The 18103-nt window shown below is 39.4% G+C and overlaps 1 protein-coding gene across 4 annotated transcripts in view; it reads right to left on the bottom strand.

Moving 5' to 3' along the window:
• The window catches only part of NSUN6 (NOP2/Sun RNA methyltransferase family member 6), a 78843-nt gene extending 61298 nt beyond the window's left edge, over positions 1 to 17545 (bottom strand). Inside the window, exons 1-3 of one of the 4 annotated variants that reach the window (XM_025397257.1) lie at positions 17052 to 17545; positions 14400 to 14555; positions 11478 to 11557 (exon numbers count right to left, since the gene is read on the bottom strand). In XM_025397257.1, the coding sequence (XP_025253042.1) occupies positions 11478 to 11557; positions 14400 to 14555; positions 17052 to 17126 (311 nt within the window). In that variant the 5' untranslated portion in view covers positions 17127 to 17545. The remainder of the gene's footprint in view (positions 1 to 11477; positions 11558 to 14399; positions 14556 to 17051) is intronic. The other 3 variants (XM_025397258.1, XM_025397259.1, XM_025397260.1) reach the window with 3 other exon arrangements.
• Between the last annotated feature and the right edge of the window lie 558 nt (positions 17546 to 18103).

Raw genomic sequence — 18103 nt, 5'->3', positions numbered from 1 at the left:
TCAATGTGATGGTATTTGGAGATGTGTTTGGGGGGTAATTAGTTATGAGGGTAGAACGCTCATAAATGGGATCAGTGCCTTTATAAGAGATGAAACAGCTACCCACTTTCTTTCTGGCATGTGAGAATACAATGAGAAGTCAGCTATCTGCATCCCAGAAGAGGGCCCTCACCAGAACCCAAGCATACTGGCACCTGTCTTGGATTTCCAGCCTCCAGAACCGTGAGAAACAATCTAAGACAGTACTGACATGAGTGACATGGCAACTACAAAAGATGGAAATCAGCGGGGCACAGTGGATCACACCTGTAATCCCAGCACTTCAGGAGGCCGAGGCAGGCAGATTACCTGAGGTCAGGAGTTCAAGACCAGCCTGGCCAACATGGTCAAACCCTGTCTCTACTAAAAATACAAAAATTAGCTCAGCGTGGTGGCAGGCACCTGTAATTCCAGCTACTCAGGAGGCTAAGGCAGGATAATCGCTTGAACACGGAGGTGGAGGTTGCAGTGAGGGGGGATCATGCCATTGCACTCTAGCCTGGGCAACAAAAGCAAGACTCCCTCCTGGGTGGGGAGAAAAAAGATGGAAATCAAGAAGGTTGAAAGATAAGACGAATCCAGTCTCATTTGGATTTCAAGAGATTTATGCTGCTGAGTTACGTATTCAATTGTGACGGAAAAAAGGAAAATTAATTTTCTGGCATTCTATTTTGAGACTTTTATCAAAAAGGAAGGAGCATTAATTGAGAGAATACAGAAATTCCTTAAAATTACAAATTGATTTTTGGCCTAAAAACTTCTACTGATCCAAATGTAAACTTTAGAAAACGCTGGTTGAGATGTTTTAAAGGCTTCTGTATCAAGAGAAGTCTGGCATTTAGTTATCTCCTAAAGTAATTAATTTACCAGACAAAAATCTTCCTCCAGAAATTAAAATATATTTCACCAGCACATGAAATATCATTTTAAGTAAACTGAAGAAACCAAAACTTTATTTTAAATCTCATTTTAAGCAAACTGAAGAAACCAGTAATTCAGTGATGCATTACTTTAAAAACTGTTTACTGTATATAAACTTTAACTGATGCATTTATATTTTAAATAACTGTGATATTGAGGTTCTACTAAAAAATCAGAGGAAGAAAACTCCTTTTTCTAAATCCCATGAAAATGAAAAGAGGGGAAAAAGAATAAAAACTTGAGGAGAAAATTCCATTTGCAATAAAACTAAGAAACAGCTACAATCCCAATGATGAGAAATAATTGGCTGATAGTGAAATTTGAGCCAAACCAAGTTTCTCAGCAGGGTGTGGAGTCTGAAAAGGAGAGGCTCCTGGAGGCCTAATCAAATATTTATTTCTTAGGAGCAGGACTATACGCTTGGTGGAAAAAAATCAGAATCTAGGAATGTCCTGTCAGTGTCCTGTTCAGAGGAGACAAGTCTGAAAGAAGAAATGGATTGTCAAAAATGGCATAACCAGACAATCTGTTATTTTTTCTAGCAAACCCGGATCAACTGCCTAAAAGCAACCCAAGAAAGAGAAAAGAAATAGCAACCAACTTTGTTGCTCCTGACTTAAGTTAACTAAGCAGAGATTAAACAAAAAAGAAAGCCTTCCCCGCCCCCCAGAAAAAAAGGTACCAGCTGAAGCCTTCACAGACAGCCTCCGCTCTGCTCACCAGCACTAGAGATGAGCCAGCAGAGAAAATCTGCAGTACTTCTGAGAAAACATATCTGGCCTGGCGCGGTGGCTCAAGCCTGTAATCCCAGCACTTTGGGAGGCCGAGACAGGCGGATCACGAGGTCAGGAGATCGAGACCATCCTGGCTGACACGGTGAAACCCCGTCTCTACTAAAAAATACAAAAAACTAGCCGGGCGAGGTGACGGGCGCCTGTAGTCCCAGCTACTCGGGAGGCTGAGGCAGGAGAATGGCGTGAACCCGGGAGGCGGAGCTTGCAGTGAGCTGAGATCTGGCCATTGCACTCCAGCCTGGGCCACAGAGCGAGACTCTGTCTCAAAAAAAAAAAAAAAAAAAAAGAAAAGAAAACATATCTGATTAGTCCCATAGGCATGCTGTTTCCCCCATTCTGGATCATCACTGAGCAAACTGCAAACGAGGTTGTAACTGTTTCCATTCAATGCATGAGAAGCAGAAAGAATTCATTCTGCATTCATTGGTGGCACACACATACACAAAAAGCCTTAGTAGGCAGAAGGTAGATTTTAAAAATGTAAACCAAACAAAAGGAAAAATATTTCAAGTACCTCTGTATTTTCAGAGCAATGAAAGGAAAAACCTTAAAAAAGGGATAAAAGAACAAAGGCAAAGTAAACTAGCAGCTGAGAAAATAAAGGACAATAAAACCTCTGAATAAAGATTTAGAAGCAGAGAGAGGTAATACATCCCTATGACTAGATAGGATTTTGAATCCCCATTTTAGAGATAAGAAAAGCAAAGCATAGACAAGATAAAACTTATCTCCTATACTATTGACAAGACAGCCACTTTGAAACAGAGCCCTTGACCAACAACACAGGCTTAAGAAGGAACGGGCTGGGCGCGGTGGCTCACGCCTATAATCCCAGCACTTTGGGAGGCCGAGGAGGGTGGATAACCTGAGTTCAGGAGTTCAAAGACCAGCCTGGCCAACGTGGTGAAACCCCGTCTCTACTAAAAAAATACAAAAAAGTTTAGCTGGTCTTGGTGGCAGGCACCCATACAGCTACTAGGGAGGCTGAGGCAGGAGAATGGCGTGAACCTGGGAGGCGGAGCTTGCAGTGAGCTTGCGCCACTGCACTCCAGCCTGGGAGACAGAGCGACACTCCGTCTCAAAAACAAAAACAAACAAACAAAAAGAATGAATGCAGAAGAAAAAGATCAGTGAATGGAGTTCAAGAATGTGTTAACAGAAAAAAAAAAAGTTACAGTAACAAGGCTTGAGACTGCGGTTCTTAGAAAGGCTTGCTTGACAGGTTGGGTCTTGGCTAGCTAAGCAGCTAGAAAGTGGAATGAGAAACAGTTCCCAGCGGTGACATAAAACCTTCCCTAATGATCAATGAGAGTGGCTCACAATTCCTAAACTCTGTACAAGAAAGGTACAAACGCATGTTTATTTGGAGCACCTGCTTTCCTTTTGGGAGTCTGGGATTTGGTACATGCTAGGCAGAGGGTGCCTATGGGACCAGCCCAATAAAACCCTTGGGCACCAAGTCTCTGATGAGCTTTTCTGTTAGGCGACTATTTCACATGTCACAATTAGGTGCTGGAGGAATTAAGCACGTCCTATGGGACTTCACTGAGAGAGCTTCTGTCTGGTTTCTTCCAAACTTCGCCCCATGCTTCTTTTCCCTTGCTGGTTTTGCTTTTGCATGCTTTCATGTAATAAACCTTAGCCATTAGTGTGTCTGTACGCTAGGTCCTGTGAGTCCTAGCCAATCACTGAACCTGAGGGCTGTCTTGGGAATCCCTGATGCAGGGAATATCTGTGCTAGAAACGCAGCACACAAAGTCCTGCTGTCTTCATAACAGAGAATACAGAAAATGTAAGAGAAAAATATTCAAAGAAATAATGGAAGACCTATAACTGAAAAGCTACACTGTGGCTCATCAAAAGCTGAGAGGAAATAGGCTGAGCGTGGTGGCTCACACCTGTAATCCCAGGACTTTGGGAGGCCCAGGGGGGTGGATCACCTGAGTTCAGGAGTTCAAAGACCAGCCTGGCCAGCATGGTAAAACTCCGTCTCTACTAAAAACACAAAAATCAGCTGGGTATGGTTGTGGGCACCTGTAATCCCAGCTACTCAGGAGGCTGAGGCAGGAGAATCACTTGAACTCAGGTTGCAGAGGTTGCAGTCAGCCGAGATCACGCCACTGCACTCCAGCCTGGGCGACACAGTGAGACCCTGTTTTGTTTTGTTTTGTTTAAAAAAAAAAAAAAAAGAAGAAGAACTAAGAGGAAATAATCAAAATCAAGCATTACACTGGCCAAATGTCTAAAGTTCAATAAGTAAGAATTCCACAGATCTCCAGGCACAAGACAAGGTACTTTTACAAGGAGGAAAAGTTTTTGGTGGGCCTTAGATTTCTTCACAATAACATTTGATACTACAGGTTATAAAAACAATGTCTACAAAGTGCTAAGGGACACAAACACTAGGTGGCCTGGAACAACCAGACTCAGCCAACTTGTATAAACATAAAGGCAACAGGCAGACATTCTTAAGCAAGAAAGTAACACAGTACATAAGAGGCACACTTCCGGAAAGGGCAGGGGGTGCCGCGAGATCTGCTAAGTGACTGTACTCACCAACAAAGACATTAATAAAGATAAAGAAATGAGAAATAAACTGTGCCATAAGGACTGAAAGCAAGCACCGCATCCATGTAAATGATACTTGGGAAATAACAATGTTATAACTCCTGACAATGTTAAAACAAAAACAAAAACAAAAACAAAACTGGCTGGGCATGGTGGCTTGTGCTTGTAATTCCAGCACTTTGGGAGGCCGAGGAGGGTGGAACACTTGAGCTCAGTTCGAGACCAGCCTGGGCAACACAGAGACTCCATCTCAAAAACAAAACAAAACAAAACAAAAAACAGTAAATACCAACCAGCTGGTAGGAATTTTTGGGAAAATTTAACTCCAGAAACCTCCTCATTTCTCAAAATGGAAAGTCAAAAGAGACTTAATGGGCCAGGCACAGTGGCTCATGCCTGTAATCCCAGCACTTTGGGAGGTAGAGGCAGGCAGATCACAATGTCAGGAGTTTGAGACCAGCCTCACTAATATGGTGAAACCCCGTGTCTACTAAAAATAAAAAATTAGTAGGGTGTGGTAGCACATGCCTGTAGTCCCAGCTACTCGGGAGGCTGAGGCAGAAGAAGTGCTTGAACCTGGGAGGCAGAAGTTGCAATGAACCAAGGTCATATCACTGCACTCCAGCCTGGGCGACACACCGAGAGTCCATCTCAAAAAAATAAAAATAATTTTAAAAATATGTACTTAATAAAAATCAGGAGTTAAAAAAAAAAAAAGGAATTGACTTTTTTTTGAGATGTAGTTTCAGTCTTGTCATCAAGGCTCAACTGCAATGCGCGATCTCGGCTCACTACAACCTCCGCCTCCTGGGTTTAAGCGAGTCTCCCTCCTCAGCCTCCCAAGTAGCTGGGATTATAGGCATGCGCCACCACACCAAGCTAATTTTTGCATTTTTAGTAGAGACAGGGTTTCACCATGTTTCTCAGGCTGGTTTCGAACTCCTGACCTCAGGAGATCCACCCACCTTGGCCTCCCAAAGTGCTGGGATTACAGGTGTGAGCCACCACGCTCAGCCTCTTTTTAGGAGTGAAAGGTAGGTATGTGAATTTATAATCCTAAATGATTTTTTTCAAGCTTCCCTGCAATAGCTCACCATTTGTATTTTATACATTCACTCATGCTCTGATGAGTAGCCTAGATCACTACAAAGAACAGAGTGAAAGGATGATTAAAGTCACAAAAAGTAAGTATTGAAAATAATTTAAAGTTAAATCATCCATATATCTTAGAAACCTAAAATGGCCAGTATTGGCATGAATGAAAGCATCAAAATCTCTCATATACTGCTGAAACATAAACTGGTAAAACTTTGTAGAGGGTTATCTGGTAATATGTCTCCAACTAAAATAAGCACAGACCTTTGAACTGGCTATTCTGTGTCATATCTGTGTTACATCTGTGTCATATCCGGTTATTCTGTGTTCATAACATGATATATTTGTTCTGCAGACATGCTTACGCAAGTCCACAAATATTCACTCCAACACTTCTGGTAATTATGAAAAACAGGAAAAAACTAAATGTCTATTAAAGGAGGATAGAAAATTGAGCTAAAAGATAACATATACTGTTTATGTAGCCATTAAAAAGAACGAAAGTGTTATATAATCATGAGATGATATCCGTTATATATTTTTAAGTGAACACAAAAGCAAATTGCAGAACATTATAATCTTTTCTGTTTTCTAAAAATGAGTACAAATGACGGTACATGTGCATTCATGTATGCAGACGTAAGCACAGAGACAATACAGAAAAAATCAAATTTGATGCTCAGAGAAACAAAACTGGGAGGTGGGACAGGAGATGTAATGGATGATTACTTTTTTATGTACAACTCTAGTTTTCACTTGCTTCTATAAAGAAAAACCTAACTGAACTATCTTTAGGAAAACTAAATAAAACTAAAGAATAAAGCAGAGGTGTTTAAGAAATGTTTAAGAGTAAGAAATGGCCAAAGTTGGCCCAGTGAGGTGGCTCATGCCTGTAATCCCGGCACTTTGGTAGGCTGAGGTGGGTGGATCACCTGAGGGTCATGAGTTCCAGACCAGCCTGCCCAACATGGGGAAACCCCGTCTCTACTAAAAATACAAAAAATTAGCTGGGTGTGGTGGCAGGCACCTGTAATCTCAACTACTCAGGAGCATGAGGCAGGAGAATCACTCGTACCCGGGAGGCAGAGGTTGCTGTGAGCCAAGATCGTGCCACTGCACCCCAGCCTGGGCGACAGAGTGAGCCTCCGTGTCAAAACGAAAAAACAAAGAAGAAAGAACTAAGAGGAAATAATCAAAACCAAGCATTACACTGGCCAAATATCTAAAGTTCAGTAAGTAAGAATTCCACAGATCTCCAAGCAGAAGACAAGGTACTGTTAGAAAGAGGAAAAGTTTTTGGTGGGTCTTAGATTTCTTCACAGTAACATTTGATACCACAGGTTATAAAAACAATGTCTACAAAGTGCTAAGGGAAATACTAGGTGGCCTGGAACAACCAGACTCAGCCAATTTGTTGTATAAACGTAAAGGCAACAGGCAGACATTCTCAACCAAGAAAGTAATGCAGTACATAAGAGGCACACTTTGGGAAAGGGCAGGGGGTGCGGGAGATCTGCTAAGTGACTGTACTCACCAACAAAGACATTAATAAAGACAAGAAATGAGAAATAAACTGTGACATAAGGACTGAAAGCAAGCACTGCATTCATGTGAATGATACTTGGGAAATAACAATGTTATAAAGCTTGACAATGTTAAAACAAACAAACAAACAAAACTGGCCAGGCATGGTGGGTGGCACTTGTAATCCTAGCGCTTTGGGAGGCTGAGGAGGGTGGATCACTTGAGCTCAGGAGTTCCAGACCAGCCTGGACAACACGGCGAGACCTCGTCTCAAAAAAAACAAAAAACAAAAAAACAAAAAACAGAGAAACAACAGTAAATACAAATTAGCTGGTAGGAACTTTTGGGAAAATTTAACTCCAGGAACCTCCTCATTTGTCATAATGGAAAGTTCAAGAGACTTAATAGGCCGGGCACGGTGGCTCATGCCTGTAACCCCAGCACTTTGGGAGGGTGGGGCAGGCAGATCGTGAAGTCAGAAGTTCGAAACCAGCCTGGCCAATATGGTGAAACACAGTCTCTACTAAAAATACAAAAATTAAGCCAGGTGTGGTGGCACGCGCCTGTAGCCACAGCTACTCAGGAGGCTGAAGCAGGAGAATTGCTTGAACCTGGGAGGCTGAGGTTTCAGTGAACCAAGGTCACATCACTGCACTCCAGCCTGGGCGACAGACTGAGACTCCGTCTCAAAAAACTAAAAACAAAAAAAATTTTTAAAAAGATATTTACCGGGCATGATGGCTGAAGCCTGTAATCCCAGCACGTTGGGAGGCGGAGGCAGGCAGATCACCTGAGGTCAGGAGTTCAAGACCAGCCTGACCAACATGGAGAAACCCCATCTCTACTAAATATATAAAATTAGCTTGGCATGGTGGCACATGCCTGTAATCCCAGCTACTAAGGAGGCTGAGGCAGGAGAATCGCTTGAACCCCAGAGGCAGAGGTTGTGGTGAATTGAGATCATGCCATTGCACTCCAGCCTGGGCAACAATAGTGAAACTCCGACTCAAAAAAATAAATAAATAAATAATAAATAATAAAAAGATACTTAATAAAAATCAGGAGTTAAAAAAACAAACAAAAAGGAATTGACTTATTCATTTTAGGAATGAAAGGTACGTATGTGAATTTACAATCCTAAATAATTTTTTCAAGCTTTCCTGCAATAGCTCACCATTTGTATTTATACATTCACTCATGTTCTGATGAGTAGCCTAGATCACTACAAATAACAGAATGAAAGGATGATTAAGGTCACATAACAGTAAGTATTGAAAATAATTAAAGTTAAATCATCCAAATATTTTAGAGACCTAAAATAGCCCGTATTGGCAAGAATGCAAGCATCTAAATCTCTCATATACTGCTGAAACATTAACTGGTAAAACTTTGTAGAAAGTAATCTGGTAATATGTCTCCAACTAAAATAAGCACAGACCTTTGAACTGGTTATTCTGTGTCATATCCACTTTGTTATGCAGACATGCTTATGCAAGTCCACAAATACTCCAACACTTATTATTATTATTACCAGGTAATAATGAAAAACAGGAAAAAACTAAATGCCTATCAATGGAGGATAGAAAAATTAAAACTGAGCTAAATGATAAACTATACTGTTTATGCAGCCATTAAAAAGAATGAAATACTGTTACATAATCGTAGAACAATATCCATTGTATATTTTTAAGTAAACACAAAAGCAAATTGCAGAACATTATAATCTCTATTTTCTAAAAGTGAGTACAAATGACTGTACATGTGCATTCATGTATGCAGATATAAGCATAGAGACGGTCTAGAAAATATCAAATTTGATGCTCAGAGAAACAAAATTGGGAGGTGGGACAGGAGATGTAACAGATGATTACTTTTATATTTATGTACAACTCTAATTTTACTTGCTTCTATAAAGTAAAACCTAATTGAACTCTTATCTTTAAGAAACTAAACAAAACTAAAGAATAAAGGTGTTTAACAGAGTAAGAAATGTCCAAAGTTTGAACCTAAGTAAGTACAATTTTGCATCCTCATAAGGAGTGTAGTAACCTCCAAAGATCTGTGATTATGGTCTATTATACTAGCAACTAACTGGTCCAAAACTAAGAGATGACAGAAATAAGAAGAGCAGTTTCCTGGTAGGGTAGCCGAGTACAAGAGATGTTTCTGGGATAATGGAAATGCTCTGTCTTGACTGGGGTGTGTCTTGGCTGCACAGCTGTATATAGTTGTCAAAACTCAACAAACTATACATTTAAGATCTCTTCGTTTCACTGTATGTAAATTTCACCTTTAAAAAACTGAATAGAAGATGAAAAACTTTAAAAATTAAACTAAATAGAATGAGAAGCCTATACAAATCAACTTTAATTGCAAAAATACATTCTTACAGTAAAAAATAAAACGAAAATATGACACATAAAAATTTCCTTTTATTTCTCCCCTCTCTCCCAATCTAACTTCCTCAGAGTCAACCACTATTAAAAGCTGGGTTTGCATTACTGGGTATATACCCAAAGGATTATAAATTATGCTGCTATAAAGACACATGCACACGTATGTTTATTGCAGCACTATTCACAATAGCAAAGACTTGGAATCAACCCAAATGTCCATCAGTGACAGATTGGATTAAGAAAATGTGGCACATATACACCATGGAATACTATGCAGCCATAAAAAAGGATGAGTTTGTGTCCTTTGTAGGGACATGGATGCAGCTGGAATCCATCATTCTTAGCAAACTATCACAAGAACAGAAAACCAAACACCGCATGTTCTCACTCATAGGTGGGAACTGAACAATGAGATCACTTGGACTCAGGAAGGGGAACATCACACACCGGGGCCTATCATGGGGAGGGGGGAGGGGGGAGGGATTGCATTGGGAGTTATACCTGATGTAAATGACGAGTTGATGGGTGCAGCACACCAACAAGGCACAAGTATACATATGTAACAAACCTGCACGTTATGTACATGTACCCTACAACTTACAGTATAATAATAATAAATAAATTTAAAAAAACAAAACAAAACAAAACAAAAAAGCTGGGTTTGTTACAGGTGCCAGACGGTTTTTTTCACATTTATATAAATATACATAAAGGCATAGTTGTGTACTTATTTTAATTGCAAAAAAAGTAATTATCCCAAGCATGGCAATTTGTTTTTGATATTTAACAAATGATCATAAACATCTTCTCTGATTGGTATGTATAATTCTCCCATATTAAAGGCCATATACTATCCCATTGCATGGACAAATCATAGTTTATGAAACCACTGCTGTATTGTTGCCCACTCAAAGTTTTAACAAAAGCATTTCTATTATTTATCATAACTCTTAGGAGTGTAAAAAGATTTTAGACCATAATTAGGAACTTTAAAACGCTCCATAGGAATAAAATTCCATTATAATCATTATACTATGAAAACTTATTTTTCCTTTTTTTTTTTTTTTTTTGAGACAAGGTCCCGCTCTGTCTCCCAGGCTGGATTGCAGTGGCACAATCATGAGTCACTGTAGCCTCCACCTCCCAGGCTCAAACAATCCTTCCACCTCAGCCTCCTGAATACCTATGACTACAGATGCACACCACCTGTAGTTAATTTTTGTAATTTCTTAAAGTAGAGATGGAGTTTTGCCATGTTGCCCAGACTGGTCTCCAACCCCTGGGGTCAAGGGATCCGCCTACCTCAGCCTCCCAAAGTGCTGGGATAACAGGCGTAAGTAAGCCACTGGATCCAGCCCGAAAACCTATTTTCCAATTTTCAAACATATGCTTTCCAAATACATAAAAGAGCAGAACATAAATGGCATTACACATAATTGTTGAATTATGAATAAAATTTTACAGGCTGGGCGAAATGGCTCACATTGGTAATCCTAATACTTTGGCAGGCTGAGGTGGGAGCATCGTTTAAGGCTAGGAGTTCAATACCAGCCACATAGTGAGACTGTTTCTACAAAATAAAAAATAAATTAGCCAGGTGCAGTGGTGCACACCTGTAGTCCCAGTTACTCAGAAGCTGAGGTGGTATAATTGCCTGAGCCCACAAGTTCAAGCCTGCAATCATTGTGCCCCTGCACTCCAGCCTGGGTAACAGAGCAAGACACTGTCTCAAAAAATAAAATTTTACAAGCATATCAACTATGAAAGTAGAAAATAGGTTACTCTATATTTTTGCTGCAGCTCAAAAAAAAAGTTTTAATTTAGCACTGAAAATTCATATGAAAATACAAGTATACAAATGAAATAAAACTTCGCAGAAAGAGGGGGGAAAAAACATCACTGCACTGAATGGACCTAAAATACATTATTCTCAAGGTCGTTGGGCCCATTCCTAGTCTTCTTTTGTATTATTTTCCATGACAGAGTCTAAAGTCTGCATTTCTAAATTTTTGAATTCCTGTTATCTATAGAAAGTTGCTAACAATGGGGAAACTTAGTCTTATCACCAAACAGTTAAAAAGCTCCCTGTGACAAACTTTTATTGAGAAGAATATAATTTGGAAATGAAGTTCTTACAAACCTGGGTCCAATAACAGGAATAAGTAAGACATCCTGAAGGTCTGGATGTTGAAGAATAGGAACACTTAATCCGTTAAACTGCTGTTAAAAATAAACATGATTATAAAGCAATTCATACATCTGATACATTTCAACTTATGGAACTTTTCAGTATCATCATCTACCACAGCATGAAGCCCTAGTAGCTCTGGGGCACTTTCACTTTATTCCACGAGATACTGTAAAAATCCAAAAGACCTCAAAACAACAGTGTTTTCTCTATTTTAATTCTGAAGTATCCTGACTTCTTTATAAGACTCAATTTTGCTTACTATTTGGCATTATAAACACAAACCATGGTTACCTTAAGTGATTTATTTTAAAAACTTTTATTTAATATAGAATTACATGTAGTATTCCTTTAAGAAAAATTTCTGAATAGGATGTTAAAGACTGAGATTACTATTAATAAATACTACCTAATATACACAATTAACACTGGCATCCACGTCAGTTTTGGTGAGGAAAAGAAATGTTTATGGTAGAGGTTCAGGATTTTCAGTATTCTCTATCATAAGGGAACCGGAAGACTGTCACACTGAAAGCAGGTACAGGTGTGGGAGCCAGCTCACACCAGCTCAGGAGAGTCACTGCATGCATCTCTTTCCAATTCCATGGTCATGCGTGTAACTACCAAGGAACCTGGTGAGTATTTATACCACAGAAATCAACAAACATTACTTTAGGACACGTGAACTTTTCAACATGAAAGGAGAAAGAAAATTTACAGCCTAAAGCCTCCTCCAAGTACTCTTTCTTGCTAGAATTGGGTACTGCTTTACCATTAGTTTCCTGTCTAGTGACTTTGACCCATGTTTCCCTGTACAATGTTAACCTTCCAGGAAAGGGGCCCAAAGCCCAGAGTGACTGATCCTAGCCCATGGGATCTTGTATATCCAGACTAGAATACTAAAATATCCAGGTTCTGGAAATCATTTGTTACGAAAAAAAATAATAAGGCCGGGTGCAGTGGCTCACACCTGTAATCCCAGCACTTTGGGAGGCCGAGGTGGGCAGATCACGGGTCAGGAGTTCGAGACCAGTCTGGCCAATTTGGTGAAACCTCACCTCTACTAAAAATACAAAAATGTGGTGGGCATCTGTAGTCCCAGCTACTTGGAAGGCTGAGGCAGGAGAATCGCTTGAACACAGGAAGGAGAGGTTGCAGTGAGCCAAGATCGCGCCACCACACTACAGCCTGGGCAACAGAGTGAGACTGCTTCTCAGGAAAAAAAAAAAAAAATCTGGATCTGAGTTATGGATACTTCCAGCGGGCCTCAGAACAGTTTCCTTTTTGTTAGCTGAAAACATACGCATGACTATGGAAAAGTAATGATTTTAGTTGCTTAGGGCAACTACTTATGTTTTATGCCTGTGATTACTCTCAATAAGATTATCACTATCAATAAAAATCAGATTACTTTTTTTAAAGTCTTATTTAATTATTATACTAAGGTTTGGTGTCATACACTGAGATGCCATAGCTGGTTCTTCTCATGACATGGTCGTCTATTTACAACTTGGTACTTATAGAATTGTTCTTAAGGAGAGTATGACAAAGAGTCCATAAATGTAAGAGAGAGATTTTTTAAAAGGGGATAAGTGACTCAGTGATAATTTTCTGAAGTTTCCCAAATAACTAAACGCAGCTTGTGATTTACAAATGGAAACCCTTTAATGATGGTTGCCTCTTGCTTTTAGTTCAGATACAAATAAGGCAGAAATGAGTCTGCTGACGCCCACCAGTTACATGTTACAAGTCACTGAATAACTACAATATGCAATTTATGTGGTACCTCTCAACATCTATTTTTCCACATCCTACATTTCTTCCGAGGTAAATTTCAGTGTACAGTGTAAGAAACACATAAGGCAAAGCTTTCAAAAGCAAAAAAGTACACACAAGGTAACTCAAAAAAATACAAACAAAATAACTCAAATACTTTTCTGCTTAGAGGTCATAAATGCCATTTTATAACACTGTTTTCATCTGTAAGAGGAATATTTTGCCAAAACTATTTTATTGTTTGGATGAAAAAAAGTCTCATGCTGTTTTACATTGAAAATGGATTCAGATTAATTATCTTGTTGTAATTTCCTGGTTTTATGAAACATAAGGCGCTCAGCATCTTTTTTTTTTTTTTTTTTTTTTTGAGATAAGAGTCTCATTCTATCACCCAGGGTGGAGTGCAGTCACGTAATTTTGGCTCACTGCAACCTCCACCTCCTGGGTTCAAGGGATTCTCATGCCTCAGCCTCCTGAGTAGCTGGGATCATAGGCATGTGCCATCATGCCCGACTTAATTTTTTTGTATTTTTAGTAGAGACAGGGTTTCGCCATGCTGGCCAAGCTGGTCCCAAAGTCCTGGCCTCATGTGATCCACCCACTTCAGCCTCCCAAAGTGCTAGGATTACAGGCGTGAGCTACCACACCTGGCCCAACACCTATTTTTTATGTCAATTAACAATATAATCTCACAGGTACTTATTATGTACCTCTTTATCTCTGGGCTTATCTCAGCTATACAATCTGTCTTCCTGGTCATTATATGCTACTTATCACAAAGCCACAGGTTTTTAAGGTTAGACTGGACTTCTTCACATGTATTTCAATGATGAAGCTACTGAGGCCCAGTTTAATGCAGCCCAAAGGGATTTAAGAGCTATTTAGTCACCAAAAATGAATAAATTTAGAATCAGAAGTACTAGGTTCAAGTTCTAGCATTACCACCTAGGCTAATTTTGAAGAATTTACCATTCATGATCCTCAATCTCCTTGTCTATAAAATTGGAAGTGTATTATATCATTCATAAGATTTTAATGGAGAACATGGCAGACTGCAAAAATGTAATTATGTACAAATGACAGAAAATTTCCACAAACCTTCTGAAGTTCATCAAATAACAGATTTTTCACATGTTGTACTGAGGCTAAATGTGTATTCACTCTGACAGTTGTGAATGATGGAGGATGTGACAGGTGCTTTAACAAAGTTTCAAACTTCCTTTCTGCTTCTTGTTTACCTAAAGCCGTCACAATCTAAAAAGAAGAAGTTAATGTTTAAATTTCCTGAGAATTAAAAACAGTCAGCAGAACATGCTTATATATTAATTCCATCTAATGAAACATCACTTAGCAATTGTTCAGCTCCATTCTATTTTGCTGTATTGTTTATATGTTAATAGCACTAAGGAAATAGTAATACTTCACAGGGTTCTTGGGCTTAAACGTGGTAATAAACATCTAAGAAAATGCCTGAAATAAAGGGCTTAGAAAAACATTGCCTAAACTTCAAAGCATTATGCACATTTTCCAAATATTAATATCTGCTACATTTACTCACATACATTCAAAAATTCAGTCTATTTATAATGCATTACCATTACAGTATCTCTGTAGAGCTAACATTATATCCAAGTTAGCTAGATGTTGCTAATTAGCTAACATCATCTCCAACAGCAAACTGGGTGGTATCCTTTTAAAACCCCAATATTTAAAGAGTAAGTAACATTGATATAGTCACTGTCATACAAAGATTCCCCTAGGACATCAGCTTTTTAATACGGTATTATTAAATGTAACAAATATATACTGTCCAAAAAAGATGAGTAGCAAAGACACCTGTCAGATATGACGGTATAAAGACTTAAACAACAATATTCCCTTGTAATTAACCGAACCTTTTCAAATAACATATTTTTTTTCCCTATTTGACTAAAACCTGCTTTACAGAATCTTCACAAACCACTTGTTAGCCTACTCATCCACTAGCCTTAAAAGTATTCATACTTTCTCAAGGTTTAGTCTTATCAAAGCTGAACTTTCAGCCTGGGCAACATGGTGAAACCCCATCTCTACAAACAATACAAATATTATTAGCCAGAGTGGTGGCCCCTGTCTGAGGTCCCAGCTACTCGGGAGGCTGAGGTGACAGGATCACTTGAGTCCCAGAGGTCAAAGCAGCAGTGAGCTGTAATCACGTCACTGCACTCCAGCCTGGGCAACAGAGCGAGACCCTGTTTCAAAAAAAAAAAAAAAAAAAAAAGGCATAAAACTTAATATTCTTTCCCTTCAATACTTTTCACAAAGGCATAGCTTTCCATTTTGTAAAACCATACCATTGATGAGGCTCTGAGGCAGAAGGAGTGTCAAAAGAAAGATGTTTGGATATTCTTTATAAAACAATGTTCTCCATTTTAAAATCAGCTGAAAAAAATTGTAGAATGCCCCTACTTCTCTTAATATGTGCCTTATATTTTAAGTCCCTTGAAATCAACAGAATATATTTTATCTTTCCATACAGTCTAGTCTCTCAACATAATCTTTGGAAATGAAACATATAAATCAAATCTAAAAGGCATGGCTTCAATAACATATTCAAAAATGAGCAACATTTAAGTGGTGTTAACCTGACTAAAAAAAACTAAGGATTTCAAAAAAAATTTGCTTGGCGGCAACGTGGTAAAGTGGAAGAGAGGACAGGCTTTGCAATCGGAGACAATCAACATTTACTGAGGACTTCTGTGGCAGGCACTGCCAATAGCAAACAAAATTAACATTTTTTGAAGACTTACATGCCAAAACAATGCTAGTTGTTTTCATTTACGTTTAATATCCTAAAACAACCTGGTAAAATACTTTTAATTTGACTAAAAAATTAAAGATTTGGAAAAAACAAAGTTGCTCAGAGGCAGCATGGTAAAGTGGAATAGACAGCAGGCTTTGCAATCAAAGACAAGCAACATTTACTGGGGACTTTAGCAAACAACATTAACATTTTTTGAGGACTTACATGCCAAAACAATGCTACTTGTATTTACTTACGTTTAAGATCCTAAAACAACCTGGTAAGATATTTTTAACCATTCTCAATTTTTCACAGAAGAGAAAAATCGAGGTTAAGCCACGTAAAGTAATTTACAAGGCACTAGAAGGCAAATCAAGTGCCTGAGATTCAAAAGCTGTACCTTTATTCATTACACCTGAACCCTTTCCCTCCAGATTTCAATAGTTACTTGATAGCCGTGTCAACTTGGGTCAGTTACACAATTCCTTTAACAGTTTTCTTATCTATTAAAATAGGAACAAACCTCTACGAAAAAAAAAAAAAAGATTGTGAAGAGTAAAGATGCAAATAACCTAGCACAACTGTTGGCATTTAAGAGGCACTCAAAAAATTACAGAATCCTTTTCACCTGAGTGCCAGAGCGAGCGCTCTTTTAAAATTCGACTTGAGTTCTTGAAGACAAGGACTTTTTCTTGTTCATCCTTGTAACCCTTTGTGTCATGCTTGACAGGCACATGCGTTTTTTCCCTTCTTTTCCACTCCTAAATGTTAAAACATATACCTTATTCACTTTGAATCTCAGTAAGCTTTAATGCCTGTAGAAACATATTGGTATTTTTACACTTGAGAGACAAGTAGTAAGAAACGATGGCTGTCAAGATTTCCCTTTACACTTTTTTCTATTTCTCTAGAGTGTGTGAATATTTGAGTTTTTGCAAAACATCATCTAACATCTTTACCTGACCTACCTCCTTATTCACAAAGCCTTCCTTAAGATAGTTTTCAACCTCGGGTCTCAAAGATATCTTAGGGAAAATAGACATTTTTCCTGTTGTTTAGTTCTCCACCAAGAGAAATGCTGGAAAACGGTGTTTTCTTTCCGAATTAATAGTGACGAGTGTCTTGACACCAGATGCTCCGGAAAATCTTGCCGATCACGCTGAGTTAATTTCGGAAAGGCAGAGGTACACGCTTTCTCAAGCCTAGCCGATTAGAAGGGGCTGCCTGGCTTCCACCGCACCTCATCGAGGCAATGTTTTCTCGTGGAGATGCTCACGGAAATCACTGAGCCAATGCCGCTCACGTTGCAAAGAACCAAAAAAAGAAAAAAATGTTTAATAACTGAATCTGTGGTGAAACGGAAGCAGATCAGTAAGCCAGGCTGACAGCAGCTCGCTCGCTTTATCCTTTCCATCAATTTCCAAACACGCGCCCGTTTCTCGGCGGAAAGTCGCTTCCGGCTTACGTCACGTCCAGCGCCTGCGGCCCACCCCTCCCTTTCCGGTCCCCCAATCCGCAGGCCCAAGTTTCCCCAACGCTACGCTACGTCACGCCACGCCACGCCACGCCCCCGGAGGTTCCAAACTCTGCGTGAGGCGCTTTCACCTGCCTCGGGTTAAGTAGGCAGTGGCCGCTGGCGGAATGGACAAGGATATTTAGTTCCTGGTACCGGAGGGCTGGGTGCCAGGGGCAATGGGGAACTGTCAAATGGTGTGGGTTGAGTGGAAGATGTTGCTGCCTGAAAAAAGGCAGGGCCCAGTTGCTGTCCTGCTGGATGTCCTCCAATTAAAGGATGAGGCCAGAATTTGGGCGCATCACCACCGTTTGATTTCATGAAATGATTTTACCTTTCTCAGGCATATAGATCTGACTTCAGTTGTGAAGTTTATAGAGTTCATATTTTTGAAAGTTGGGTTAATGGTGTGTTAATAGCCAATGCTCAGGTAAAACTTAAAACCCACAGATAGTGTTTACAGTTAGTTATAAGGTTAACTGCTACTTGTATCATAGTTGACATATT

Source organism: Theropithecus gelada, chromosome 9 (assembly GCF_003255815.1).
Source record: "Theropithecus gelada isolate Dixy chromosome 9, Tgel_1.0, whole genome shotgun sequence".
In the NCBI taxonomy this organism is placed as follows: Eukaryota; Metazoa; Chordata; class Mammalia; order Primates; family Cercopithecidae; genus Theropithecus; species Theropithecus gelada.
Note: the sequence above shows the minus strand (reverse complement) of the source record. Positions and strands in the feature narration are given on the sequence as shown.